Genomic DNA, 26,182 nt, shown 5'->3' with positions numbered 1-26,182 from the left:
GCACCGACAACACGTTACACATTACCGATACTGTTACTGCCAGGCCCTCTGCAACATTACCGACGCAGGATATACTACAGTCAACACTCCTGCTTTTCCCGGATATATGTGGCCAAATATGATCACCATCAAAGGGATATATTTTTGAGGACACCAATGATAAAATTACAGACTCCCTTCAAGGACAACTTCAGTGGAGAGATCACGAAAACAATATTAAAGGCTTGACACTTTGCGTCTAAATTTCTCTGAACTATATAAACGATGAAACCCCTTGAGTCTTTTAAACAAATCTCAAAGACAAACTGCATTGTAGAAAAGCTCCAATTAAAAGATGGACAAATAATCTTTGCCCAAAGTCTAAGAGTTGAAATTCTGTTCAACATATTATTATACAATTTGTATTGCTAACTTATATGCTGTCATGACTTAAAGTGCTACGAATACAATACAAGGTTTGTAAGCAGATAGTAACTTTAGATAACAACGTATGTGCTGTTGTGCCTTCAAAAATGTTAACAGATGGTTACTACAGTATAGTTGTAATTCGTTGATTTTGAAGATCGACTGTTGAGATGGTATCATGTCCTGATTATCCACAAAGGTTATTCTTCTAGCTCTTTCTTTTCTTCTCGTCTTTTAAACTTCTTAAAGAACCTTACATGGCCTAATGCTCAAGGTTACATTACGTATATCATATGGAGAACTCCCAATTTGGATTGAGAATAAACAGGTTAAGGTTGTGTCCAAACAGGATACCATTGTAGGCGAACTATGGTATCTGGACATGTTGCTGTGTACTTTGGGGATTGATTAACTGACTCAATGATTTACTTTGATTTCAACTACTATATTTTTTTAAATTTCTGAGAATGACCTCATAGGGAGACTGAAATTCTCAAGGATAACGAAGGTTATGTGTAAATGGAAACTTTGTAATTAACGTTTCCTTATCCGCGCCAGACTAATCCTGTTATTTTTTCCTTTCATCTCCTAACCACGCTCTCAGCTAGGAACACACTTCTATCAACTTCAAGATTGAGAAAAGTTCTACTACCCCTAGATTGAAACCACGTTTTAAATGGAATAAAGTTAGTACACAACAATTGCTATTAAGACTACTGTGCTGCAAATCGTGACAACTTTAGAACTTCAAAATTACTATCTATGTTTTTATATGTGTATCTGGTGGATGTATTCTTGAAATTTTAATCAATAATTTGATTTAATACAGCCTGTAGTAAGAATAAAACATCATATATAGCCTACTCTCTTTTGGTTTGCGTTTTACCTTAGCAAATTGGTCATAGAAAAATTGAAGAATAATAATTTGTTTGCAAGAAGATTTAATTGTTTTTGTCAACTTCTGTTAAATCATCTTAAATGGTATAAGCGATTAGGAATAATTGTGTGTAACACTAACCAAGGAGTTTTGAAATGTGACTAGATTCAAATAATAAAGCTCTATTTCCGGATACAATGATGGTAATCTTCATTTTAATTCTTACACGGCAGTAGTAATGAGTAATATATGTTTTCCGGTTCGTATCACGTTAAAACATTGCTTACACTATAAAATTTATTAAATATAAAGAGCTCTCTACGCTCCGTCTGTAAAAGTATATTGAAGCGGCTTTTGCTTAGCGTGATAGGTTAAAGCTCGCCTGGCTAATGCGTATTATTGGTAGTTTCTGTTCTGTGTAACGTCCCACGTCTGTTGACTGAATATGGCCTCCATAGCGAAACTATAGGTTTCTTGATAATGATTTTTTAAAAAGTTGTAACAAAAGTATATCACATTTAAAGACCATGGGCGTAAGGTCTATAAGGCTCCAAAGGGTCTCCCTCCTCAAATTTTTAATTAATTTGTTAGTAAATATTTTTTAAATAGTTCAGTATTACTCACATGTACTGCAGAAATATCGTTCTCAACAAAGAATAGGTTCACGAACTTTTAAGGAACAAAATGGAGCCTTACTCTCTGTCCACTACGGAAAAATATCAGTTGTCTGGACCCACCCCCAAATCTTTTCCTGTCTACATTCTTGTTAACGACTGCGGTCGATTGTTAGATTTTTAAATTTTGATAACAGACACATCGCTTGTAACAAGTAGGGCTGCCAACATATTGAACAATTAAAAAATAAAACAAAATCTATTGGCCTGTATGTAAGTACCTGCCGAAACCATCAAAATATGAGAATTGTCTTGTTTCTGTAGGCATATTTGTGAGCTGTAATGTTTGTGCGGTTGTTTCCACTAAAACGTTAGGAACGCCTAAGGCTGCATCTGCGGATTGTTATTAGAGTGCCATGAGTTCCGGTTATTTTCACCAGTTCAATGTCGATGTTCACCGATCCCGAGTGAACCATATCGTGAGAATAGAATCTGCTAATTGTTGTAGCAATGTATCCTTTTCCGGTGACCGGGTTTCACTTGACGCTTGACGTAGCGCCAATCGGCCGGAACCTGCCCGCCACCCCCGCCGCCCCCCGCTCAATGGCGTGTGCTCGCTGTGCTCGGCTGTATTGTACAGTTTTTGCAACTCCGGCGCCTGTGGCTCCACTTACTACCTTTTTCTATAATGTTTGGAGAGGAAATCAATTTAGAGCGTAAAAATTGATTTGTTCTCTCTGGATGGTAAATCGTATCCCCCTGAGAATACTGCAGAGTATTCTACTGTTCTTTGACAGTTGAATACTACGGTATTCATTTTTCATACGCCATCTTCTGCGATGCCTCTGAAGGTCTCCGCTGATCCTCGCACTCCCAACCCTAACGGGCGCGCTGTTGTTTTTGAAAACACTAATTACAAAGCTTTTCAATAATCTATCGTATTACCCGTATGCTTTGACCAACTTTTGTTGATCCAAGTTTGATGTGGATTTCACATACGAAACCTTCATATTAAAATAAAGAAAAATGAACCAAAGTTAAATTCGTTTGTATTGAAATCATAATTCAACTTTTTTAACGTATCATATTTATGCCGCGTTTAGAGTAATTTTTTTTAAATGGATTTAAGATATTTAGCAACGTTACTTCAATACATTCAAAATATTTAAATAGTCATCTGCTTAAGTTATCATTATTTAAATAGGAGACTCAGACCAGGTTGGTACAAATTGCGATAGTCAGCTGTAACAGTAGTACATGTGTAGTGAGTGGTAAAGTCCTACTTAATAATACATAGTCCACGGTTTTTTGGAAAGGGTATTCATTTGTTTTAGTCCATCGTAGAACATTTCTTCAGTACCTTCTTCTTGTTATCAATTTGAACAATAAGACAAACTAATGGGTATATCATTCAAGAGCCACGCGAAGGGATGTGCTTTCGTTTGATAGGTCGAGGCCAGTTACAGTAGAATTTTTGTCGTCACTTATGGTCCTGATCCCAGTTATGATCGGCACCTCACAAGAAATGGATAAGCCTACTAAGGGACAGTGACATCTGCCCTAGAAACCGCCAATGACAGTCTGTTGCGCCCTATCGCGTAGCCTTTCAGCACGTTAGAATCTTATCACACACCCGGAATTCAGGATTTCCGGGGTTGCCCACCCACCAGACCATTCAGTCGTAATACCGCCTAGGGTTCCTAGTTGGATCGGCATGTTCTATGGTGGTTCGTACTTTCTGGGGAAAACGTCTTGTACAACTGGAATAGATACAATGCTTTCCTGTTTTCAGGTATCTGGTGTTATGTTGTGATCCATGGTGTTACAGGCTGCCACGCCGCACACCAGACAGGGAGGAGGAACGTCTCGACCCTCTCCTCTGGGGGTTAATTGATATGATACTCTCTATCTAACAGCACATCAGTGGGTGACAAGCCAGTTATTAACGGCTGGGAGGCTTTGACAGTCCCGCCCCAGGACAGATTGATGACGTAGGCGACTGAGGTCCTCAAGTGATCGAGAATCTGTTGTCTCCTTCTGACCGCTGGCTCAGGTAGACTGGACAGGATGATATTATGCCGTCTTCTGAGATTTTAGATTCTATAGTTAATAGCCCAGAAGGTCGTATCGGGAAAGAAGCATTTGTAAAATTGTTTACGTATACAATATATGCTCCATAAATGTACCTAACACATGTTAATGTTTGTTGCAGGTGAGTCCAAAGCTCTGTCACTACCTCGTGGCTTTGCCCCGCTCGACAATGACTCAGGTATTGTACACTCGTATAAGGTTGTATAGGTTAGGTTATGTACTCCAGAATGCTTATAGTTTTACTCGTATCTTGTCGTGCATAGATGTTTAAGCTTTAGTACTTTACATTCATTTTACTCCTAGTGGAGCCCTATTATTTCTCCCAGCAATGATCAAGTATGCAGTCTGTGTATGAGACGGGTATACACCACAGCGCTGTGACAGCCTTGCGTCACTGCACTGCTCTAAGAGCGGCACTTGGCGATAAGACACATGCGTGTAATCAGTTCTACCTACGATGCAATCTGTAACCCCAGCTGTACTTCTGCCGTCGTTGTTAGGGACACGAGAGTAGCACAAATTTGAATAGATGATTGTACGAGGTAAGTGAATTGTCACCGGATGATCGCGACGGTCAGCTCAGCTGCGGTGGTGTGGAGGGAGGGCTAGCCGGGTCACGTGACCTGTGAAAGTGAACGCTGCTGCCAGGGGTCACGGTCACTATGCCCCTTCCACACACCTCTGCCACCTACTATTACCACCGACCAACCGTCTGTATGATTGGTTTTATGAGTAAACCGATGCAAGACTTAGGCTACCTAAATTGCCTAGCATTTGGTGTTTACCAAAATTGTTGTATGATTGAACGTTTAAGTCCAGGTCTAATAAAGAAACATGTATTGGACGCAAGCCCTCGCTGTAGGTAGATATAACGTGGAAGGGTTACCATCTTTCTAAATAAAAAAAAAATTATTAGTCCTTTGAAGATCCTGTTGAAAACGTGTTTAAGCCCACCTTTGCAAATTTGTATAATGTGTCCTTCAACTATTAGGCTAATTACTCTAATTTATTTATTGCTGTGATATATCTTTGGATTAAAGAAACGTACATATTAGAGGGACTAATATAGAGTTAGTATTTTAACTAGATAAATAATAGGGGGATCGGCAACTAATTTATCTCTGACGCTTATGGGTTATGTACATATCTGTGAGTTTCAAGCTAAACAAGTTAAATTATGTATACAGTAGAAGTTGTTCTTACGTCCTAAAAATAAAAAAAAAAACATTGAATTCAATCTTGTTTTGAAATAATTTTTTTTAAGTAAGGTTTTCACCTTATGGGTCGGTTTTAGTACGAAACTACCTCATAGTAATAACTGTTTTAACTTCAATGTCAAATTCTGTAATTCTTTACTCATAAACTCATAGAATATCTCTCATTTTAAATATATATTTTATACCCACCCGGATATTTATGGGTTTTTCTTTTAACGTGTGTAATATTTGAATAATTAAATGCCATGTAACAAACAAAACGTGAAAATTTTCTGAACAGCTGAAAACAATAAGTAAACTAGTGCTTGAGTGTGATTAGTCACTTATATATAATATACCTACTGCAATTAATTATACTACCAAAACGAGCATAGCATTCTTATCTTCTTTACAGCAGAATTTTTGAAATTATTACGGGTCACTGTATATTATACATGACACTTCTCAACCAATAGAGAACTATGAGTGACCTGTTAAATTTTAATAATAAAATCATACATTTTGATTGGATTACGGATATCAGCTCCTTACCGTATTAAAGCATAAGCTCAGCGTAAGGTTCAAGATGGGAGGGGACATAGTTCTTTACGTGACCGGAAACAAACATGATTGTCAATAATGGTTGGCTCGTGAATGAACCGCACAATAAAGCTTGGCTAACAAGATTACTTCAGGTCTCCGTGAGAATAGAGGCTGCTTTTTGAACTAGCGTGATTTTACGATTGGGTTCTGAGAAACCACAAACGGGGGTGGAGTTGGGTCCGCAGGAAGACTTTTTTGTCGGTAGGGCCACAAAGGTGTTCCGAGTCCCAGGTAAACAGGTTGCCGCGGACCGAGCTGCTCGGCGCATAGGAGAGTCGGAGAAAAAGGAGAGGGAATAAGAGCGAAGTAGATAGACGGCCGGACGTCGTTCTTTGTCCTGCGGTATGACCGAGCCGAGAGGTGGCGGAAACGGTCGAACTCTGCCGAGGGACGAGTGGTGCGCGGAGGGGGGATGCCGGCGGCGGGCGGACGGCACGGTGCGCCAGTGAGTTGTGTCTCGTGGTCGCTGGTGCTGAAGGGGCTATCCTTTATTTTTGTCCATAACAAGCGGTGGAACGACTGACCGCACCGACCGGTCCGGCACTCGGAGGTCTTCGCTTTAGCCCTCAGTTCTCGGTTTATAGTGCGTCATTACTGCTCTGTACAGTGTTCTCAACTAGTTTGGTTTTATTGTCTCGAGTTAGTTGGCTATTGTTCGGTTTCATTCAATTTGTGATGCTTTTCATTTGTTATCAGTGAACGTCATTTGCCATAAATCTTAAAAATTGTGAAAGCAAAGAAAACAAATTGTCTTAAGCAGTTGTATGCATTATTATACCTTCTTTTAGGTTCAAGTGTTCTATCAATTTTACCTATCACTGTGAGTTATTAAAATTGTTTTGTTGGGTGCCAATGACCTAAAGAGAGTGAAATGCAGTGAGTCGTTTGTTGTGAAGAAATGCGGTGCTCCAGTTGTTTAGACGTGAAAATGACCTTTGATTTATAACAAAGGTGTTATAAACAGAAAGGATAAGGAGTTGGTGGACGTGGACGTGCGGCATGTGTAAACAGTGGGTGTAGTAGTGTAGTCTACAGTCGAGCTACTGCAGTTGTAGAGTGGGGCCAGTCGATAACATGTTGACCGAGGGAGATATAGGTGGGGGCCGGCGAAGGTCGACGTTTTACGTACCTCTCGCGGAGAACCGGACACCCAGTAGTGCGATAGACAGGAAAATGTTGCACACGTCTACGCCCAAGAAGCCGCCAGGGAGTGGACCCGTTACACCCGAGAAGACGGTCACATCAGGAAATGACAAGAAGAAAGCGGAGGAGGCAAGGACTCCGGCTAAGCCGATGGCGACTCCTCAGCGGACCCCGAGGACCAGGAACCTGACGAAGAGCCCGCTCAAGTCCCAGACTCCACCGAAACCGTTGCTCACCGTGACCAAGACCATAGAGGGACTCCCGAGTCCACAAGTTCCTACTCTGATGCCGGTCCAGAAGACACCCTCCCTCTCCACGACCGATAGAATTAAGTCTCCACTGCTCAAAGTGTCTACAAAGTTGTTATCCACGTCCGCTCAGGCTCTAGAAGTAATAAATAGGTCTCCGGCCAGCTCGCCCTCGAAGTCCCAGCACTCGCCACTGTCCCTCATCAGGAGGTCTTCTTCGAGAAAGCTGACTCGGAGCTCCTCCTCCATCCTGACCCGCAGCAGGACCGTCACCAGCAAGGAAAGTGTCCAGGACTCGTATGTCGACCTGTCGACTGTGCCGGTGATCATGATAGACCAGCTGCCTGACGAGAGACTTCTGTCCTCCGCCGCTGACATGGCCCAGGAGAGACGTCACGTCAAGGTAGAGGACGATGACACTGGAGTCCATTCCGGTAAGATATAATACTGCAATAATTCCTGCTGCAGTAGGCGTAGTTTACTTTCCCGATAGTCAAGATAAAATAAGTATAGAAGTAGAGGATTGTTGGGGAATCCATTCCGATGAGTTGTGCCTTTAGATTATTGTTTCACGTCACGGAACTAGGATAGTGGAGTATTGCCAAGAACAGTAACGTTGTGGCTCTTCCGCATTCGTGCCATTTCGTGAAGTCGTGATAAACCTACACAATGCTTGTTTTTTTCTTCAAATACACATTTTATAAACAAAATATCTTATATAAGAAATTAACCTAAGTTCGTAGTCAAATCGATATAAATTGAGATGTTAGTTGACGACAAACCACTTGGTAAGAATGCTTCATCCATGAACTGCTATTTTGTTCTACAGTGAAGTCGTATCGGTCAGGTTATATTCAATTAAGATAGTATCACAAGGGCTATGCGCTTGATATTTGTTGCCTCCTGTAGTATCGACCTCGAACTGTTAGTATGTGGTATAACTCAGGGTTGAGCAACACCGCGAGCGCCTCGCCTTTCACTCTTACTGCACTGTCGGCGGTATAGTATACAGTATACAGAGCCTGCTCCCGCTCACTGTACTGCTGTATACTGTAGTCACACTCAGGACTCCCCTGTATACCGTCAGACACTGTGTTGTATCATGTTCCCATTTCTATCTGATCTTTACTAGACTTTAAAATTTAAATCAGTCAGGACACTAAATACGTATGTCACAGATGGGAATCCAGAGTTTTTAGATTAGAAGTCACTATTGTGAATAAAAAACCTAAACAAATTTTCATTTCAAATTTTTCTCTTTCCGTCACTTAATTTTACCCCTGATTAATTGTACTAAAATGTTGTTACGTTTTAATAAGTAACAGGCTAAACCAATAAAACGAGGGTTTCGAAGTTAACGAACATAAGGAAAGAGTAAAATGGCACAGATGGAGACTGCCCCTTTGACCTTTTGACCCCAAATTCAATAGAAATTACTTGGAGAAGAGGAATGTATGTACCAAGTTTCAAGTCTCCAGTACATTTCTATCCTGGAGGAATTATGGCACATGCGGATTGCTAACGACACGATTTTTAAGATATATTCATACTGTCATGAGTTTACCCCATATCAACACTGTTAAACCTCAAACACTTCTCGACCTTATTTCTGGTTTTAGAATGAGGGGAAACGTCTTATTTTACAAATATGATTGATATGCATCCAAACACTTTTTAGTTTTGCTTGTCAAGTTTTTGGACATTTATGAAGTATATACAAGTTTGGGATTTTTTCAATAAAAAATATTTTCACACTTAACCATATTTTTAAAACGAAATAACTAACATTATTGTGATTATGCTATTTAGCCTTTTTATCTTGAATAAAAAAAAAACTTTATTAGCCTTGGAATATTAGCTCAACATCACAAAAGTGTTAAGGTTAACATTGTCTTGGAGTTCTAAAATTGAGATAGTTTCTGTCACAGTAGGCTTTTTAAAGTGATGGCCTACTCCTTACATATACCGAAAATTTTGAATAAAAATTACAAATATAACTTATTTTCTTCTTAGAGAGTATCGCGGTACGCACTTTGCCCCACGTTTGCCGCTGAACCGTCTCAAAGGATTTCATCTTAGCCTAAACAAATTACAAATCAAAACATGTTCGTTCTTACTCACGCGCAGAACAAAATTGTATAACGTTTTGTCGTAAATTATTAAAAAAAAATTGTTTTAATTGGCCTTGGGGATCAATAGTACGTAACTTTATTCTGTAACTTATTGAGAATATCGGCTCAATTATTAGATTTATGTAGATTTCTAGACCTGCAAGATCTACTTAGGTCAATGCAGATTACAACTCAACAGTGAACGTTATTTATTGATATTGTTGAATACAAGAATCAATATCCCCTTATATATGTTGACTATTGGTACCGATCCACTTAATTCATTAGCTCCGTCATCAGAGGGACTAAAAAGGCGTATATAGGAGTGAAGGCCACGGCAGCGGCACAGCATACAAAGTAGCCCTGTCCTTGTATTGATCACCCAGTTCCCACCTCAACTCTCGCAGCTATCTTTGCCAAATATGCGTGTGAACATTGACGCAACATCTAGTAATTACCGTGGTGTTGGACGTCTAGTCGCTAGGTACAGTGGACTATAGGAAAGCGTATTTGTCTACTACTATAACTTAGTAGGTATATTAGTACCACTCGATCTCGTATACACATTTATTGGACCACATTTTTAATCGTCTCGAATATTAAGAACTTAAAGAAAATCTTTTTTGACAAACCTATTTCAATAAATTTAACTAAGAGTCAATATGAAATGGAAAGTGTAACCTCAAACACAGATTTATTTGAGTAAATGAAATACTGAGATTTTGTCGTATCGTCCGCCTTTATTAATACTTACTTACCTATATCGTGTTCCTTGAAATAGTAAATGCATCCTATATACTTCGACCCAAAAGGTTTTAGGGTTTTAGCAATAAGTATTTAACAGTTATTATTTATTCTACGGAATTATTCGAAGTTCATAATAGTTTTTATAGTGAATAGTACGCTTTAGTATCAAATATTTCATTTTATTTTCTTCAGGAGGAAATGCTGTAAGCACCATTGAGGCTACATGAAATCTACAAGCTCTTCGTGTGTGGGACCCTCGAGCATTTCATTAGCGCTATGTTACGTACAATTATGACTATCATGAGTCTACCAAATACATGAGGCTAAGCATGTGCACTTGGTTGGGCATACTCGGACACATATATACGGTACGGTCAAATCCACTTTGTGGTACGAATGTCGAGTGTTGTGGCTGGCCTTGCATCACAACAATGGCGACTGGTATAACACGGCGTGCTGTGGATAACTAACTGTCAAAGGCTTGTGTAAGCCATGGCGCATTGCGTGATTGGTGGTTACTTATATCACAAGGTAACATGTATAATATAACTTACTACAACCGCACATAGAAGGTCTATAGAAGAAGCCAAGTTGTGTTGCATCGTTCGTCAGTGATAAGATTAGATTGAGGGAGAAGCGTTGTATCGCCTGAGCCTTCGGCAGCCAAGAGCAGTCTAGTCGTGATGAGTTCACTCAAGTCTCTATTAGCACATTTGACCCGAGATGCGCACAGTGCGCTAACTGCACTGGTGTCGACACCCTGGCGAAGAGCGGGGAATATCCAGAGATGACCTCGTTTGGTTAGATTGCATGTACGGTATTTATGAAATATATGTCAGCCAATTTATAGCAGTAATCGAGCAATCATAATCTTGGCACAACTATAAATTATTTTCGGAATGAAAAGTATAAGTGATTTGAATTTTATGGGGAGTGGGAGGAGTGATTTAATGGTGGGGAGCATAGTAATATATATTTGACCTTGAGGATGTGGAGGAATATGCCGCTGAAGGGAATGGTATGAAAGGTTGAAGCCAAAGAAATTATTAAATAATAACAGCTTTAGTTCTTTGCTCACTGGGCCAAGGCTATTAACTTGGATACAATTCGGCCTGATATTAATTTACAATGCCACGATTTAATATCCAGCCAGATTAATCGACAAGATAGTGTAGGTATGATTGACATTTAATGTGTGGCAAGTTCACCTATAAAGATACAAGGGAATGGACTGGAACGAATCATTAACTTTAGAACATTCAGTGAATCGTCTCGTATTGTATTGTAATTTATAAAATAGGAAATAATGTTAAATTTGGAAATGGTTAGTCAAACTTTATCATACTATGATAGTCAAAAGATTCTCTGTTTTATTATAAAACAATTACAGTACCTAAATCGAATAACCCTAACTACGCTCTGTGGTAACCTCCCCTTGAAGAAACGTAGACTATCTTTATTTATTCTTTCTTGTGAAGGAACAATTATTTCTCTGTATATTTATCATCGTTCAGTGATACAAGAAATTAGTATCATTACTTTTCGAGATGTGTAATCTTATCTCTTCTTCAGGTAAAGAACACGTACCTACTTTTAGGAATAAACAAATCACGCCAGGGTATTGTGACACGCATAAGTCAGGTATCACAATACACGTGTTCTGTGACATCTCCAAGCACACTAATGATACAAAACGCTAATCATTGAAACTAAACTAAAGAGTATAGACGGATATAACACAAATCCTTCCATTGTCAAAAACGAACGTTAAACTAAGTATACGGTCTTTTTAATCCCAAGTATGTATAATCACTGGTGGTTAGCTTCCGGTTACTCGCTAATTAAGGAAGCGGTAGGAGGTACGGTAGGTATAACGGTGCTGTGCGTTTGTGTGGTCAGAGTTGTGTCAGTCGTAGTGAAAAGTTAGTAGTTACTGAACCTGGGCTGCGAGATAAGCCCAGCCGTAATTATATTAAATTGTATAAATATCTCAATTACAGTATCAACATCATTGCACTATCCGCGAGCGAAAGTTGTAGACGTCTTGATGGAACATGACAAGGACTACCAGCCAAGCTTGTCCAGAAGAGGTTGAATGTTTAAACATTTGTATGCATTAGTCTAACAAAATACCAGTGTATTCATACTACCATGTGAGCAAGGTTCAGCATGGCCAGTGACTATTACAAATGGTAGATACACCAAGGTTAGCCCCAACAACATAAAGTTAATACAGTTATCATTGCAACCTTGTAGATCAATGAAGTAAACTATCTTATCTTGTCACAAAACTGTCGTGGCCTGCCGTTCAGTGTTCTTAGGGAATAGGACTTAACACTTTCAGCCCCACATGTTCATATTATTTTACCATAAGTGTAAATGCCATTGCCGTGAATCTTCACGTTGAGCTGATATTGGAAATAAAATTTAATTATATTATATATCATATTATATTCTCCGCAATTAAATTGCTTTAACTATTAACTATGAAAAACTTTGCAAATAACTCAAGTAATAATAATAATAAACATCGTTGTTTTCGTGACTTAAGAATTTCCAAAGAATATTTTTATCAAGTATAATTATTTTGGTACAATTAACTATGTGAAAATAATTGAAACTTGTAGTTGACTACAGTCCGTTTGACATTTTGATTATTCCAATGTTTATCTGGTGGCTTCAAGTCAGTTGGATGATGGAAAGTGTATTCATTCTGTCCTCAAGTGAACCATTTATGGTCATGAAATATTTGATTAAAACTTAGAATCATATGCTAAGTCCATCAACCGTACAATTCATGGCAACACAGTCTGTCAAAAACAACTTATGCTTATGTTTTGACAGAAAGAAATATATTTACGTACCTTCTACTATTTGTACGTAATTTTGGCTGAATCATAAGGAATTTTGATTGATGTTTTTATGGCATAAAGACAACGCAAATGTTTGATTTTCAGTATTACACTGACATTTAGCAAGATAATGTGAAGTAATAAGAACATTTTCTTCATTCACCTTGATAAAGCCCTCGAAGCCTGGCTTGGTATGAAGTTTGGATTGGTTTAAAAGCAATTTTCGCACACTATTTGTACCCAGCCACAATCATAAGAGTAAATTATGTTGTAGTAATTTTACTACCAGCATTTGATGTGCACCTCATCAGAAGAACAAGGCGTACTGTACTGAGGCGTATATTTAGGGTTATGCAGATGGAAAGCGTAGATGTAGAGTTTAGTGTACGAGTATATAGAGGCAGCAGCAGCAGTAGGTGTAGAGCCCGGCGTGTGTTGCTCGTGGAGAGGGAACCTGATTGTCGGGTTTATGTGCACGTGCCTGGCCAGTCTGCTGCTGCGTCTGTCTGTCTGTCTATCTGACACATTCACTGCATACATAACTATATCGGGTATCAGAGGTGGGTTATATGTTTACATTTTGTGGTCTCTTATTGTCCCTTTAAACATTGACAATTTCCATATTTCATTATCCACATAAAACCGTTGGAATCGAGAGGTTGCCATTTATTATGTTCTTAGTTAATGAAATTCAAATTAAGTTAATGTCTGTAAGTTACAGGGTCACATATTATTTTATTAATGACACCCGTCTTTATTAATATTATTCAAACTAGGTACATTAGGCCGACTATATTGGCAATAATTTTGATATTAACCCCATAGAATAATGCCAAACAGTGCACCGGATTTTGTTTAGTTGTAGAGTTTTGTTTTATCAGTAAATCGAAAATCGCCGCCTGTGTACAAATTGTGTTTATTTGCAAATATACAGTTATGGAATTTTCGCCTCCGTATTGTGACGAACGAATTGAATATGTTACGTTTCATGACTTCGACAATTTTACTGTACTAATCAGAAAGTGAAATGGAGCTTAACTCAATATTCGCTTGGTAGTTATGTAGTATAATACATCAGCACAAGGTGATTGTGAGTAGTAATGGTAAAACCCGTACTTATTGATACTGTAATTATGATTTTACCTAAAAATTACACGTTATGTTACAATGGCAGTGAATATAAATGTGTACGATATGGCAGTTGCAAATATGTGGGACCAAACACAATCCAAACCTTTAAATAGAGCAGCTTTAAGGGGAGCACGAGGGCAAAAAATGAAAAAAAAAAAATAATTTATTTTTAATTTTTTTTAATTCTGTAACTTGTAACGAGTAATTTGATGTATAAAACATTATATAAAAACTTTTTAAAGTGTCCATAATTAATTTTTGAAATCATTTGTGCAATGCTTAAATACGCAATATTATATGCAAAATATACTCAGTACTTGGAAGATGGCGATTCCAAAGGTTTCATCGCTGTCCAAGAATTGGAACCATATGGTCCTGATCATAAAAATATATAAACTGGAATGTCTGGGACATATCCAGAAAAGAATGGGCACAAGATTGAGAAGACTAAAATCAGAAAACAAACGTATTATTTTGTCTGACGGTAAAGGCTTAGGTGGCAAGAATAAACTATCTCAAGCTGTCATTGATCAACTCCAGGCCTACTATGGTTTAGCAATAAGAAGGAACACAGACAGTCTCGACAACATGGTGAAAGACATTTGGACTTTGTACTTCCACAAGATTTCAAGTGACAATGACCCACACCACGGTTTGTGTCCGAAAGGCGAGACAAGTTGGTGCGGATACTAAAAGGCAAATGCTAAAGGTGAGACTTATGGAATTTATAAAACCAGTTTTTAAAAGTCTATCTGACAAATAACTGTTGCGGAAATGTTTACATGGCAAGACACAAAATCCAAACGAAAGTGTGAACGCGGTTATTTGGTCTAGACTACCCAAAACCGGCTTTGTTGGACTGAAAACACTACATTTCGGAGTATATGATGCTGTGCCAGTGTTCAATAGTGGTAATGTAACTAAATACAAGTTGTCCCAATAACTAGAGATGAACATTGGAAAGTTTACTGTTCTTAGGATGAAACAAATGGACCAACACATCATCAAAGCATCGGAGCGTAACTCTTCAGATTTCAAAAAGCAAGCGAGGCAAAAGAAAAAAACAAGTGAAGAGAAAGCTGGAAGATAAGGAAGAAGATCCTGATGACCCAAGCTAAGGAGCTGGCCTGTTTAACTAAAGTTTTGATTACAATTGTATGTATTCATCATTTTTTGCCGTTTTCCGAAAGACAGGTTTTTTAAACTTTGAACGCAGATTTCTCAGGAACTACTGCATTTATTTCAACCAAACTTTTACCACAACACACTAATGCACACTTTAACACAGGGAAATATAGATATCTCTAACAGTTCAAAAGAAAAAAATTAAATATTTTTTAAATTAAAAAAATGTATTGTAATATTAAAAAATGTAATAAAAAAATATGTATACATATTCTTTTAAATCCATGTGTTAAAGTGTACTTTAACATGTCTAGAATACCTGGTAAAAATTTGGTTCAATTATCTTTAATAGTGTCTGAGAAAGCTGTGCTCAAAATATGCAAAATTAACATGGGAAAGATACAACACTCGTGCTCCTTTTAAAATACATACTATATATATATATACAGCTTTAACATAAATAAAATGATCTGGAAATTCGCGGCTTTTCAAATCAGCGCAAGAAGACTAATGTTGAGTCGGAAGGTTGTAAACGGCGTGGATAATGTATCATTCCATTAATAAACTCGATGGGTTGACGCCAATTGCGTTAAAAGGGTAATAAATCCCTCTCGTGGTTTTCAATGCCCTACAATAAGAGTTACTGCTTGTATAAACCTAAAGCGTATACTGGATATTCGCAGCTTATCTGTGAAGACGTCAATTGTGAATCATGACGCGAGAGACAATAAGTGTGTTTCGCAAAAGTGTACTTGGATAATCTTGAGAGTAAATCGTCTGTGTATTGACATACAACTACATCACCAGTACGTAAGCTAATCTTCAGTAGTCGCAACGTAACAAAAATTAACTTTCAGTAGTCTATTACGTCAACAACTTAAAAAAGTTAGTTTTTTGGCAACTATGATGCTGATGTTTTTAAATTCATACAGCGATAATTTCTAATTCATATTTTTTATTCATCGAGAAAAGTACACATGATAACGCTTGCATCATAATCTTGTATAATTAATATTCTAAATTCCTCAATACTATTTCTGATATGTTAAAAAGACAAACATAATCTTAATGTAAGTAATAACCACTAAGAAGTTAAGAGCTATGTATACATTATACTTTCATATACATACATATATATATATATATATATATATATATATATATAATGTATGTATACATTATATATTTATAAATAAATAAGTATAAAAAGTTTAGTTTACTTTTAAAAATTGTAAGATTAATTAAATGTAACCTAATTCAGACTTTTCTCGTTGATTTTTTTCTTATGTTGAGCGAATAATGTGAGTATATCGCACTGACGAAGAGGATAGATTCCAATCCTCGAAACGCTGTGTTATACCTTTTATAACCTATAACGATGGCAAATGTCAGAAATCGTGTTATCCTTTCAACCCTTCCATCGCCAATAACAGTATTTTGCTGTTTGTTCTCGATGTCCCCCATCCCAGCACCGTTGTCTCACTTATTGCACACTGTTACAAAACAAAGGTAGCTGGGAGGTGTCGAGGTCAGGCCGCCTCCTGGCCCTGACTTCAGCTGATCGCGAGACGTTATTTGGGCAGACCACGAGGTCGGCTGGAACCGGGGTGTGTCTACAAATAACAGTGTGTTCTAAGTCTCTAGAATTGATTGGACAATTCAAAATTGGCCAACTGTAGGAGTAGATTGCAGTCAACCCTAAGTGGCCAACCTTATTAAATCCACCCGAGTTGTGTTCCTACTATTAGAGTTAGCTATTTTAAAGTCACATTAGCGTTAATTCATTATTAAAAGTTTTAGTTGCTAGAGGAAGTACTTTTAAATTACATTTTGTGTATTATTAAAATATGTAGTTGATAAACAACTGCAGAGCGATAACAACATCGACTTCCGCATTCAAATTATTTGTAACAAACTTTCTATTTTTATTTAGCCAACTATCTCCTCTTTGGGGTGTTTAGTTGTGGTTTCAATTGCTTTTAGATTCCATTAAGTGGACTACAGTTGCAAGGAGTCTACATTGTAGAGTTGTAGGGTCGGTACTTGAGAGAGCAGAAGTAGAGGCAGACTCGCGGTAGGTACGGGTGTTCTCTCCGTCTGTGGGTGGCGGACCAGGCCAGGGACTACCGACGATGACACAACACACCACATGGAGAGGTTTGTGAGACTGACACTTAGCATACAATAGACAGCTGCATTGGCGGAGTCCTTTGTCCTGATCCTGGCACACCTCGCGGTTCTCGCAGACTCCGTTTGTACAACAACGTGACAAAACGGACGATTGGTTGCTGACGTCCTGTCCTGATCCTGGCATACATCGCAGTTCTCTGACTCCGTTGATCAACAACGTGACAAAACGTACGATTGGTTGCGGATGTCCTGTCCTTATCCTGGCACTTCTCGCGGTTCCCTCAGACTCCGCTGATCTAAAACGTGACAAAACGGACAATTGGTTGCTGACGTCCTGTCCTGATCCTGGCACACCTCGCGGTTGTCTCAGACTCCGCTGATCAACAACGTGACAAAACGGACGATTGGTTGCTGACGTCTTGTCCTGCTCCTGGCACTCCTCGCGGTTGTCTCAGACTCCGCTGATCAACAACGTGACAAAACGGACGATTGGTTACTGACGTCTTGTGCTAATCCTGGCACACCTCGCGGTTCTCTCAGACTCCGCTGATCAACAACGTGACAAAACGGACGATTGGTTGCTGACGTCCTGTCCTGATCCTGGCACACCTCGCGGATGTCTCAGACTCCGCTGATCAACAACGTGACAAAACGGACGATTGGTTGCTGACGTCCTGTCCTAATCCTGGCACTTCTCGCGGTTCTCTCAGACTCCGCTGATCAACAACGTGACAAAACGGACGATTGGTTGCTGAAGTCCTGTCCTGATCAGTGGAACTGAAAGGTCCTCATATCCAGCACATCTGAAAGTAAGCAGGAAAATTGCCTAAACAATGTTTCAGTTAAACTAACAGTTTTGTCAAAGTTTCTGGTTTCAAAACGAATAACAATATATGTGCTCTTTTAAGTCACTCAAAATAACAATGCACTTTCTTCACATTGTGGTATGTCGTATAATAGGCAGTATGAGGGTTATAAATGGAATTCGAATATTGAAATTTTGATCCATATCACATTCTACAGCTTCTGAAATTTGGAACCGTCACAGACTTCACAGACGTCCGCCTGAAGAGGTCCAAAAAATGTCGGCGACGAAGGCATTCAAAACAAACTCTTTGCATCGTTTCGACATCACAGACATAGACTACAAAGAGGTCTGTCTGGTTTACTAAGTAACCACCTGTTCATAGTCTTATCAGGTGCACAATTGTCTATGATGGTGGCAGATTTCAGCACTAAACGGAAGGTGAAATGTAGCAAAAAGTCGATATTTGAAATGAACCTTAGCTGTATTATGTGTATAACTGGTTACTATGAGATAAACATTTAACTATAATCATGCATTGACGAATGAAGAGTCTTCTCGTGTGTAGTCGTGTTTTCTGTTATGAGCCCCAGATTGTGATTATAACACGGAGGACGATCAACCCAAGGTCTCTCCAAGTTAATAGCACATAATATCTTATAATCCTGTACAGTATTGTAGATAAAGCAGCCTACAACATTTTAGTAACAAAATTCCGTTATATCGTTGGACCTCTGCGCTATAATCAAAGCAAAAGCACTGGTAACGTGGAAGCCCAAATCCTTGTCAATTGCTACCACAGCCGATGCCAATAAAGTAATGGTCGAGGGGAGAGGATGTCATGGAAGGGCGAGGGCAGGATGTATCATCGTTCCGCCTCTCGCTGCTCTAGAGGTGAATGCCTGCCTCTGAGCGGACCCATCTCATCCGACCAGTCTAATCGTACCAGCAAAACACTTCCTGACCTCGCAAATAACTGCAATAGCTCTACTTCTTTTGGCATATAGTAATCGGTCATTAAAAACAGCTCCGGTGATTACAAGCCAGGTGTAGTTCATATTTGTTCCTGTTACTATAACAACACTGTTCACTGTGTTCGACACTGAATACGTAGTAAAAGAACTAACAAATGTCTTGTATTCAACATACAGCTGTGACGTCTGAATTGTCAACTCAGAATCTAAGTCACTTAGAAAATGACTTTTCCAGAATAAGAATCCAATATGAATTAAGTTAGCTAATGACAACATTATCTATCATCAAATAGAAATCAAGAGACCAAAACACCGTTGGCCTTCTCCTTTTACTTGCGCTTATGTTGCGGGGGTTGCTGAGTCATTTACTCACCGATAGCAGAGTAGGAAGCCCAGATAACAATCGAGCTGGCCATGACCAGAGAACGTGGTGTGCGGTGTGCGGTACTAACAGGTAACAATATCCGCCTCAGTACTTCCGCACTTTCCCTCCAGTCTCTTGTGGAGCTGGGCGGCTTCCAAACATGGCGAGGACGACATTCCCGATGTGCCCTACTGGTCGGGGTTTACTGACATCGTAATACTAATCTGTGAAACAGGTGGCGACATCAAAGTGGATAAATGTCACACAACAACGTAAATATTTAGTTTAAACTTTATTGTTGACAATGGGTTATTTTAAAAGATTACACATAGATACGGGCATTTCTATTGTTCCATTTTACCACAAACATTTGCATTTTTCGATATCATCATTGTTCAACGTTACCACAAAAGGAAATGCATGTTAGTTACCATAAACAGATACACCATGTATCGAGAACCAGTTGAGATATTCTAAAACATGAGCCATGACACAAGATAAAATGTGCACACCTCGAACTGATATTATAAATTGGAAGTTGTTGGACCCATATTAAAAAACAAGAAAACAAGTCGTTTTAGAAAAAAAAGTTGTTTGCTACCAAACGAATCTTCAGACTCCTGATCTTTTCGTAGCGCGATAAAACTGTACTATACTAAAGAGATAAGACTAAGATAAGACCACAGACCGGAGTTATGAGTCAAAAATATTAACTCCCGATAAGCCCAAACTGAGTAAATAAACTATTCTTTATTGATTTTTTTTTTCCATTGACCAACACAAGACTTAAACCCTGTACCAGCCTTACGGCATACCAGAGTGGAAAATTCAATATTTAAACATATGGTACTTAACAATAATCTTTTTCAATCTCTTCTTGTTACAATTTAGTTTTTCTTCTTAATCTTCTCTCATCTTCTTTCTTCGTCTTCTTGATCATCTCGTCTTTTCTTCTTTCTTCTCCGTCTTCGTTCGTAGATTTATTATTTGTTATTTTTTTTTTCATTCTTTATTGATAGCTCGAAAGGAAGGACATTATAGAAGCTTTCCGACGATATATCGAAGTACTTGATAGTAACAATAACAGTACAAATTTCTGTAGGCCCACTAAAAATTATGTAAATTGTTAAATTTATGAAATCGTACATAAATAGCTCCGTTGAAGAGGATGCCGATGTAGTTTAACATTCGAAATACTTACAGTACGTCGTTCTGTACACATCTGGAGAGAATTAGTCTTTAAAATTCCAAGCTCGGAAATGTCGGCGGGCAGCTGGAAGGGTGGCTACCGCCACCTGCTTTAGGGCCAAGGCCAAGAGAACAGCTGGGAGATGTGTTGTGACACCCGCCCTACAACCGATGATATAATGGACTCAACCACCAGAATAATTATATAATGGCTCTCAAAGTCGGACACTTCACAGCCAATACTCGAACATCCTCCAGTCTCACCCTCGCCCTGCGGTTATAGACCGAATGTACACTTACAAACAAGCTGTGTACCGCTATTGTTGTCTGTAGTAGCTAGGCTGACAGCTGTTTGTGAAGGGCTTTAATATTAGCTGACTGTTGGCAACGCTTGTTTTGTTCCTATTGTTGTCCCGTTAAAGCCAAAGTAGGTTAAAACATCGTAGAGGTATCCACACGTCATGAGATTTATTCGTATATCTAATTCCACACGATCTATACAACACCTTTAAGTCGTAAACAAAGAGAGCCTCGGTAAATTATTCAATTAGATGGTTTGTTTCTCTTTCCGGTCGGTTTCAATTTCCATGAGCTGCCGGAACAAATGAACTCATCAATTTGAGAAAGAGGAGACCACTAACAAGGCTCCGGCAGCTACCGCAGTGGCCCAGGACGCAGTTGCGGCTTCCGCTTCTCTATTGATACAATTAAGCTGACCAAGTGGGGGGGGGGAGGAATAATGTACTTTGTAACGGGAAACCATCAGTGAAGTTCAACATCCAAGAAATTTGCAGAAAAGAAGAGGATGTAGTCTGGACGCTCTTTCCGGGAGGCGCTCAGGCGTGTTTTGGTTTCCTTGAGGCGATAAAATTGATAATTTCATGAAAGTAAAACTGACATTGAAGAGAGGGGCATTAAAGCGTCTTGACACGCATGACTTGCTATTATCCAAAAATGAATAACATCCTTGATGCAAATTTTGGTCAGAAAAGTAGAAGTTAATGAAATTTTTATATAAGAAAACGGACAAATAAATAGTGAAAGCTTATGACACCTGTCACAGTTACACCGTGTGGTATTATTGAATATTGCGAAAATAAATACGACCTGTAAGGTAACATAAATATTTACTTAAAGATTTCACTGTATACTTATTTTCCCTTAATAGTTATGCTCTATCTGTACCCTTGTCAGCAACACGCTGTATTAAATAATGGGCACAGAAATAAAACGTAGAAATTAAATGATACTATATCAGTATCTTAATCTTATCGTATACAGATGAGTTGGGTTCGTAATGCCAGTAAGTGTATATGAAGTAGTCTATTGGGTGTTTAGGGCAGCATGCACGGGTGTGTTTTGACGGGGCGTTCACCCCACCCCCCAGCCGCCTCTAACAACAATATCGCTGTTATCTGACACGTCTTCTATTGAAACACTTTATGGATCGTCTCATATTCCTCGCCAGGCCATTACGAAAACTGTTGACCGAACTTCTCGTCCACGTTATGAACCCTTTCGTTATAAACGCCAGCCCATTTTCTAACAAGTTGCAGCCAAAAACGCTAAGGCATTTTTCAACCTCACGGCGAGGTTTCATACAAACTAACCTACTCTTTTCAACATATCTTGATATTATTGCCGTTTTCTTTAATAAATGCTCTTTTCAATGAAGTAGGTCCTATTTGTTTTTATAATGAATTGACTGATACACTTAGACGAATTCTTAACCTAATAATAAAATTCCAAAAGCTTCCCTTACGAATCTATTGATTTATAGCATTTTTTCAAAACGTTCGTATAACTCTGGTAATATGCTGAAGTAAACTAATATATTTATTTATGCATGTATATAGGTTCGCAATACCCAAAACAAACAAACACAGAATACTAAATAATCATGACTAAGTCTTTTATTTATAAATATTACAAAACTAACACGTCACTGAGCTATGTACATTACTCACACTACATTGATTGAGGCTTTCAATCCGAAACGTTCAATCCAGCTTCAGTTAATCCACTATAGATCGTACTTTTATTCACCGGTGACCTATCACGCGTTTACTTATTTTTTACCTGTCATTCATCTCTCATTGAACCAAGTTGAAAACGATAACAAACAATAAAAATTAATAAAAGACAAAAGTAAAATGAATGTTGGAACAAAATAATGTAAACAAACACTACGAACAGCAACTCCATGTCTATTGTGACGTAATCCAACAGCCTCAGCTGAAATTAAACACAAATACCAAAGAAGTTAACACTCCATAGAGTATAAAACCGCTGCAAGCGTATAAACCAACTATTTGACTATAATTGGATCGAATATCACAGTGATTGGAATTAACAAATTATAATGTACAATTTGTGGTGTCCTTGTCATACGCTTTGGCGTTGAAACAGTGAAGGTTTGAGTAAACGTATCCTTTGGAAAGCACTCTGAAAAATAAAGGCATACTCGAGTTTTGGTGATTGTTATGAAACTTTATCCATTTATAAGAGGAAATCAGTATTTATTTTTAAAGTACGTTAAGATGCAACCTGTCTCTGTTGTAGTACGGAGAGGTGTTTCGCACTACCCTGTTATAACCCGTGATATGCACAAGTATGTATATTCTACCTTACTGAGCCTTGGCTGCAATAGTTCTAGAAGTAGTGATTCTCTTATTTCTGGTCACCCTGAAGCGAGCGCACTGAAAGAATCTGTAAGCCACCGCAGTTATTTCAGCTTACTGCCCTATGTAGCTGCAGTTCCCACGCCCTTCACATTTACGATAATTGTCACCGGAGCCCAAGCTATGGTTACACTCTCACTCGTACAGCCGCGCTCCGCTCAATTACCTACGGCTCAGTTGTTACAGCTTTTGTCATCTGCAACAACTATTACATAATTAGGCACTGACGGGTTTGACTCTCCGTGTTCGCTGGACTGCGAATCCGTTTTTAACATTTGGCTTCTTGAGATTTCGTTTTTTTTTTAATTGGTCAAGTGTAAAGGTTATATATGTGGGGTTTAGTGTATTAATAGCGTTCTAAGGCTGGGAAGTCTATATCAGTGCCGTAAATATTATGCTGTTACGTATCTACTCGCTGGTGTTCTTTGCTCCGCTCAGTCGTCCATGAAGAATGGGCAAAGTAAGGCCAAGGCCGTTAAGAAGCCTCCACTAATAAATGTCATGGTCTCCAGTGGTCTGTGTTTCACTCGATATACCTATTACGTGTCTTCACTGAAATAGTATTGACACTTTCACTACTCTGCAGTCTTTCAGAGTTACGAACCATTTCATGTTTTACTGGCAGTGATTGTAACTGGAAGTCTCCTGAAGATGACATTTCCTGTCTTAACTTTTGAACCGTTGGTAAGAACATAAATTTTTCATTTAGTGGATGTGTGTATGTCCCTGATATATTGCTTCTTCTTGAGCAACTGGGAAAGAGTTTAAGGGAAACCGGGACCACTGAAAACTGTGGACATGAAACAAAGCTATTAGGATAAACAATAATAACGGTGAAAACTAGGCACAGCGTTGATACTGGACAAACGTGACTTATTACAGTTTGCTTCAAATGATTGTATTTATGGTTAGGCACTTGAATGTTCTAATTTTCTCCGTAATGCCATTAGTAATGTCTTTCAAGTTGAACCTAAGAATCGGAGGGATGCTAGTTATATAAGGACAATTAGCTATATGGAGTAATACATTAATAGTTTTATTAGTTGTTCTTTGTTAATTTAAAACTAACACTCCAATAATGTACGTTTTTATTTCTGCGAAACCTTTCATACTCAATGAGCACATCATCAGATCCACATAACTGGGTCTGATGATGTGCTCATTGAGTACGAAAGGCCTCACAGAAATTAAAACCTATGATATTGGAGTGTTTGTTTTAAAGTATTAACTAATTTCCAATAAGAAGAGAGCTTCAAGAATGTAGTTATTCTTTGTGATCGCAGAATAGATTATAGCCTACTACTGTAAACATTTATTTCGAATACTTTACAATACTGGAGTAACATAATTTTGTTGGCAGGCTTGATGCTTGCGTCCAATTATTACCTAGTTAGGTAGATTTTTTATATTACCAAAATTCATCAAAACCACTAGTTAAATTCTTGTTTGTTAAAAGTTAGTTCTCCTGTAGTTAAATTCGCCAAGAGAAAAGTCTATTCTCTTATGGATATTTCGCATTATCTATCGAAGCTGTTACAATTTGCTATTAATTTTAATCCTAAATAAATAAGTAAGGTCTGTATTTTCGGTGGTTTTTAACAAGCACGCCGGTTTCCAAAAGTGGTGAAGCACTTTTTAAAATAAAATACAACTATTCTTATTGACATTCGCTGAAACTCAGGACTAATATAGGACTTCTTGTGGGACTTAGTTAAAAAGTTATTCAAATCAAATGTAGTTAAATTGAATTAAACGTGATTTTACTTCTTTACCTTATTTTAAACAATTATTCCTGACGCGACCGTGAGAAAAAACGTTTCGTCCGCCAAACGAAACGGAACCAGATTAGCTAATGAACCCGTGTAATCCGCGGGATACCCGCATGGGTGTCGTCACTGTCAGCTGATTAATAATAGAAGAGAGGCGAGCCGAGCCCATCTGCCGTATAGACAGTGACTGTAGGCTGTTGACCTCTAGCATGGTCGTGACTGCTGTGTCCACTGTCCAGTATTCCTGCTAACTCCGGTACCGCGGACTGCTAGGTGTCGCTAGCCTCAATTAGTTGTAAAGGAACGGAAGACCTAAGCGGAGGAAATTTATTGACATTCCTTCTGTTTAAAAGATCCTTCCTTGTTCAGTCTTTATCTCAGGATTTAAAATGGGAATTTTCTTACACCTGCACGTTATTGCCTGGGTACCAAATTATTCTAAAAGTCAGTATGTTTGCGTTTTCAAGTTCAGTATGTTGAATAATGTATCTACTGTACTTAGTTTTCATTCCATATTATTTCATTCAACACAGAACCTTCATATCAATATTAACTTTTTTCACGAGAACAACCTGTGTCTGAATCAGAGGATTGAAAGGATTGTGATGTTTTCAAGGTGTACGGATGAACGAAATTTTTAGTAAGTATTTGAATCCCATTCCGTTACGCCCTGAATTAAGATCGATTTTTTAACGAAATCTCCAACTCTTATTTACTGGGAGTATGAAAGGAAGATGGAGTACTGGTTTGTGATTACAGATGAACCGAATGGAACACAAATGGTTCTGCAAACCGCAATAACAGCGCTTCAATTTGTAATTGATTGCACAAGGCTGACTCAGGGTTCAGGATGACGCAAGGACCGTTCCTTGTGCCGGCCGCAATGGGGACGGCACGGAACGGCGGAACTGGAACAAAAGCCCACTGAGCTGTGGTTGTGGAGTCATGACGACACAGTTTGTCTGTTTACTGTCCGGGCTCTAACCGACTTTCTACCCATAACTGTGGATCGCTTCCGTATCGCCACACGAACTGCCATCTCCAGGAAGAATATGGGTCTAAATATTTCTCGCTTTTTACCCTTTCCGGGTGGTGAGGGCGGTCACGGGATCGCAGAACTACGACGTC

At 38.7% G+C, this 26,182-nt stretch overlaps 1 protein-coding gene across 9 annotated transcripts in view; it reads left to right on the top strand.

Moving 5' to 3' along the window:
- Positions 1-26,182, top strand: part of LOC124359500 (ras GTPase-activating protein raskol-like) — a 342,763-nt gene that overhangs the window by 259,449 nt on the left and 57,132 nt on the right. For 2 of the 9 annotated variants that reach the window (XM_046812273.1, XM_046812272.1), the window contains exon 1: positions 6,222-7,611. The exons of 6 other annotated variants lie outside the window; for them this stretch is intronic. In XM_046812273.1, the coding sequence (XP_046668229.1) occupies positions 6,861-7,611 (751 nt within the window). In that variant the 5' untranslated portion in view covers positions 6,222-6,860. Of the gene's footprint in view, positions 1-4,108; positions 4,166-6,221; positions 7,612-26,182 lie in introns of those variants that run through there. One more of the 9 variants, XM_046812277.1, reaches the window with a different exon arrangement.

Source organism: Homalodisca vitripennis, chromosome 4 (assembly GCF_021130785.1).
Source record: "Homalodisca vitripennis isolate AUS2020 chromosome 4, UT_GWSS_2.1, whole genome shotgun sequence".
Lineage (NCBI taxonomy): Eukaryota > Metazoa > Arthropoda > Insecta > Hemiptera > Cicadellidae > Homalodisca > Homalodisca vitripennis.
This window is presented reverse-complemented; position numbering and strand designations above follow the sequence as displayed.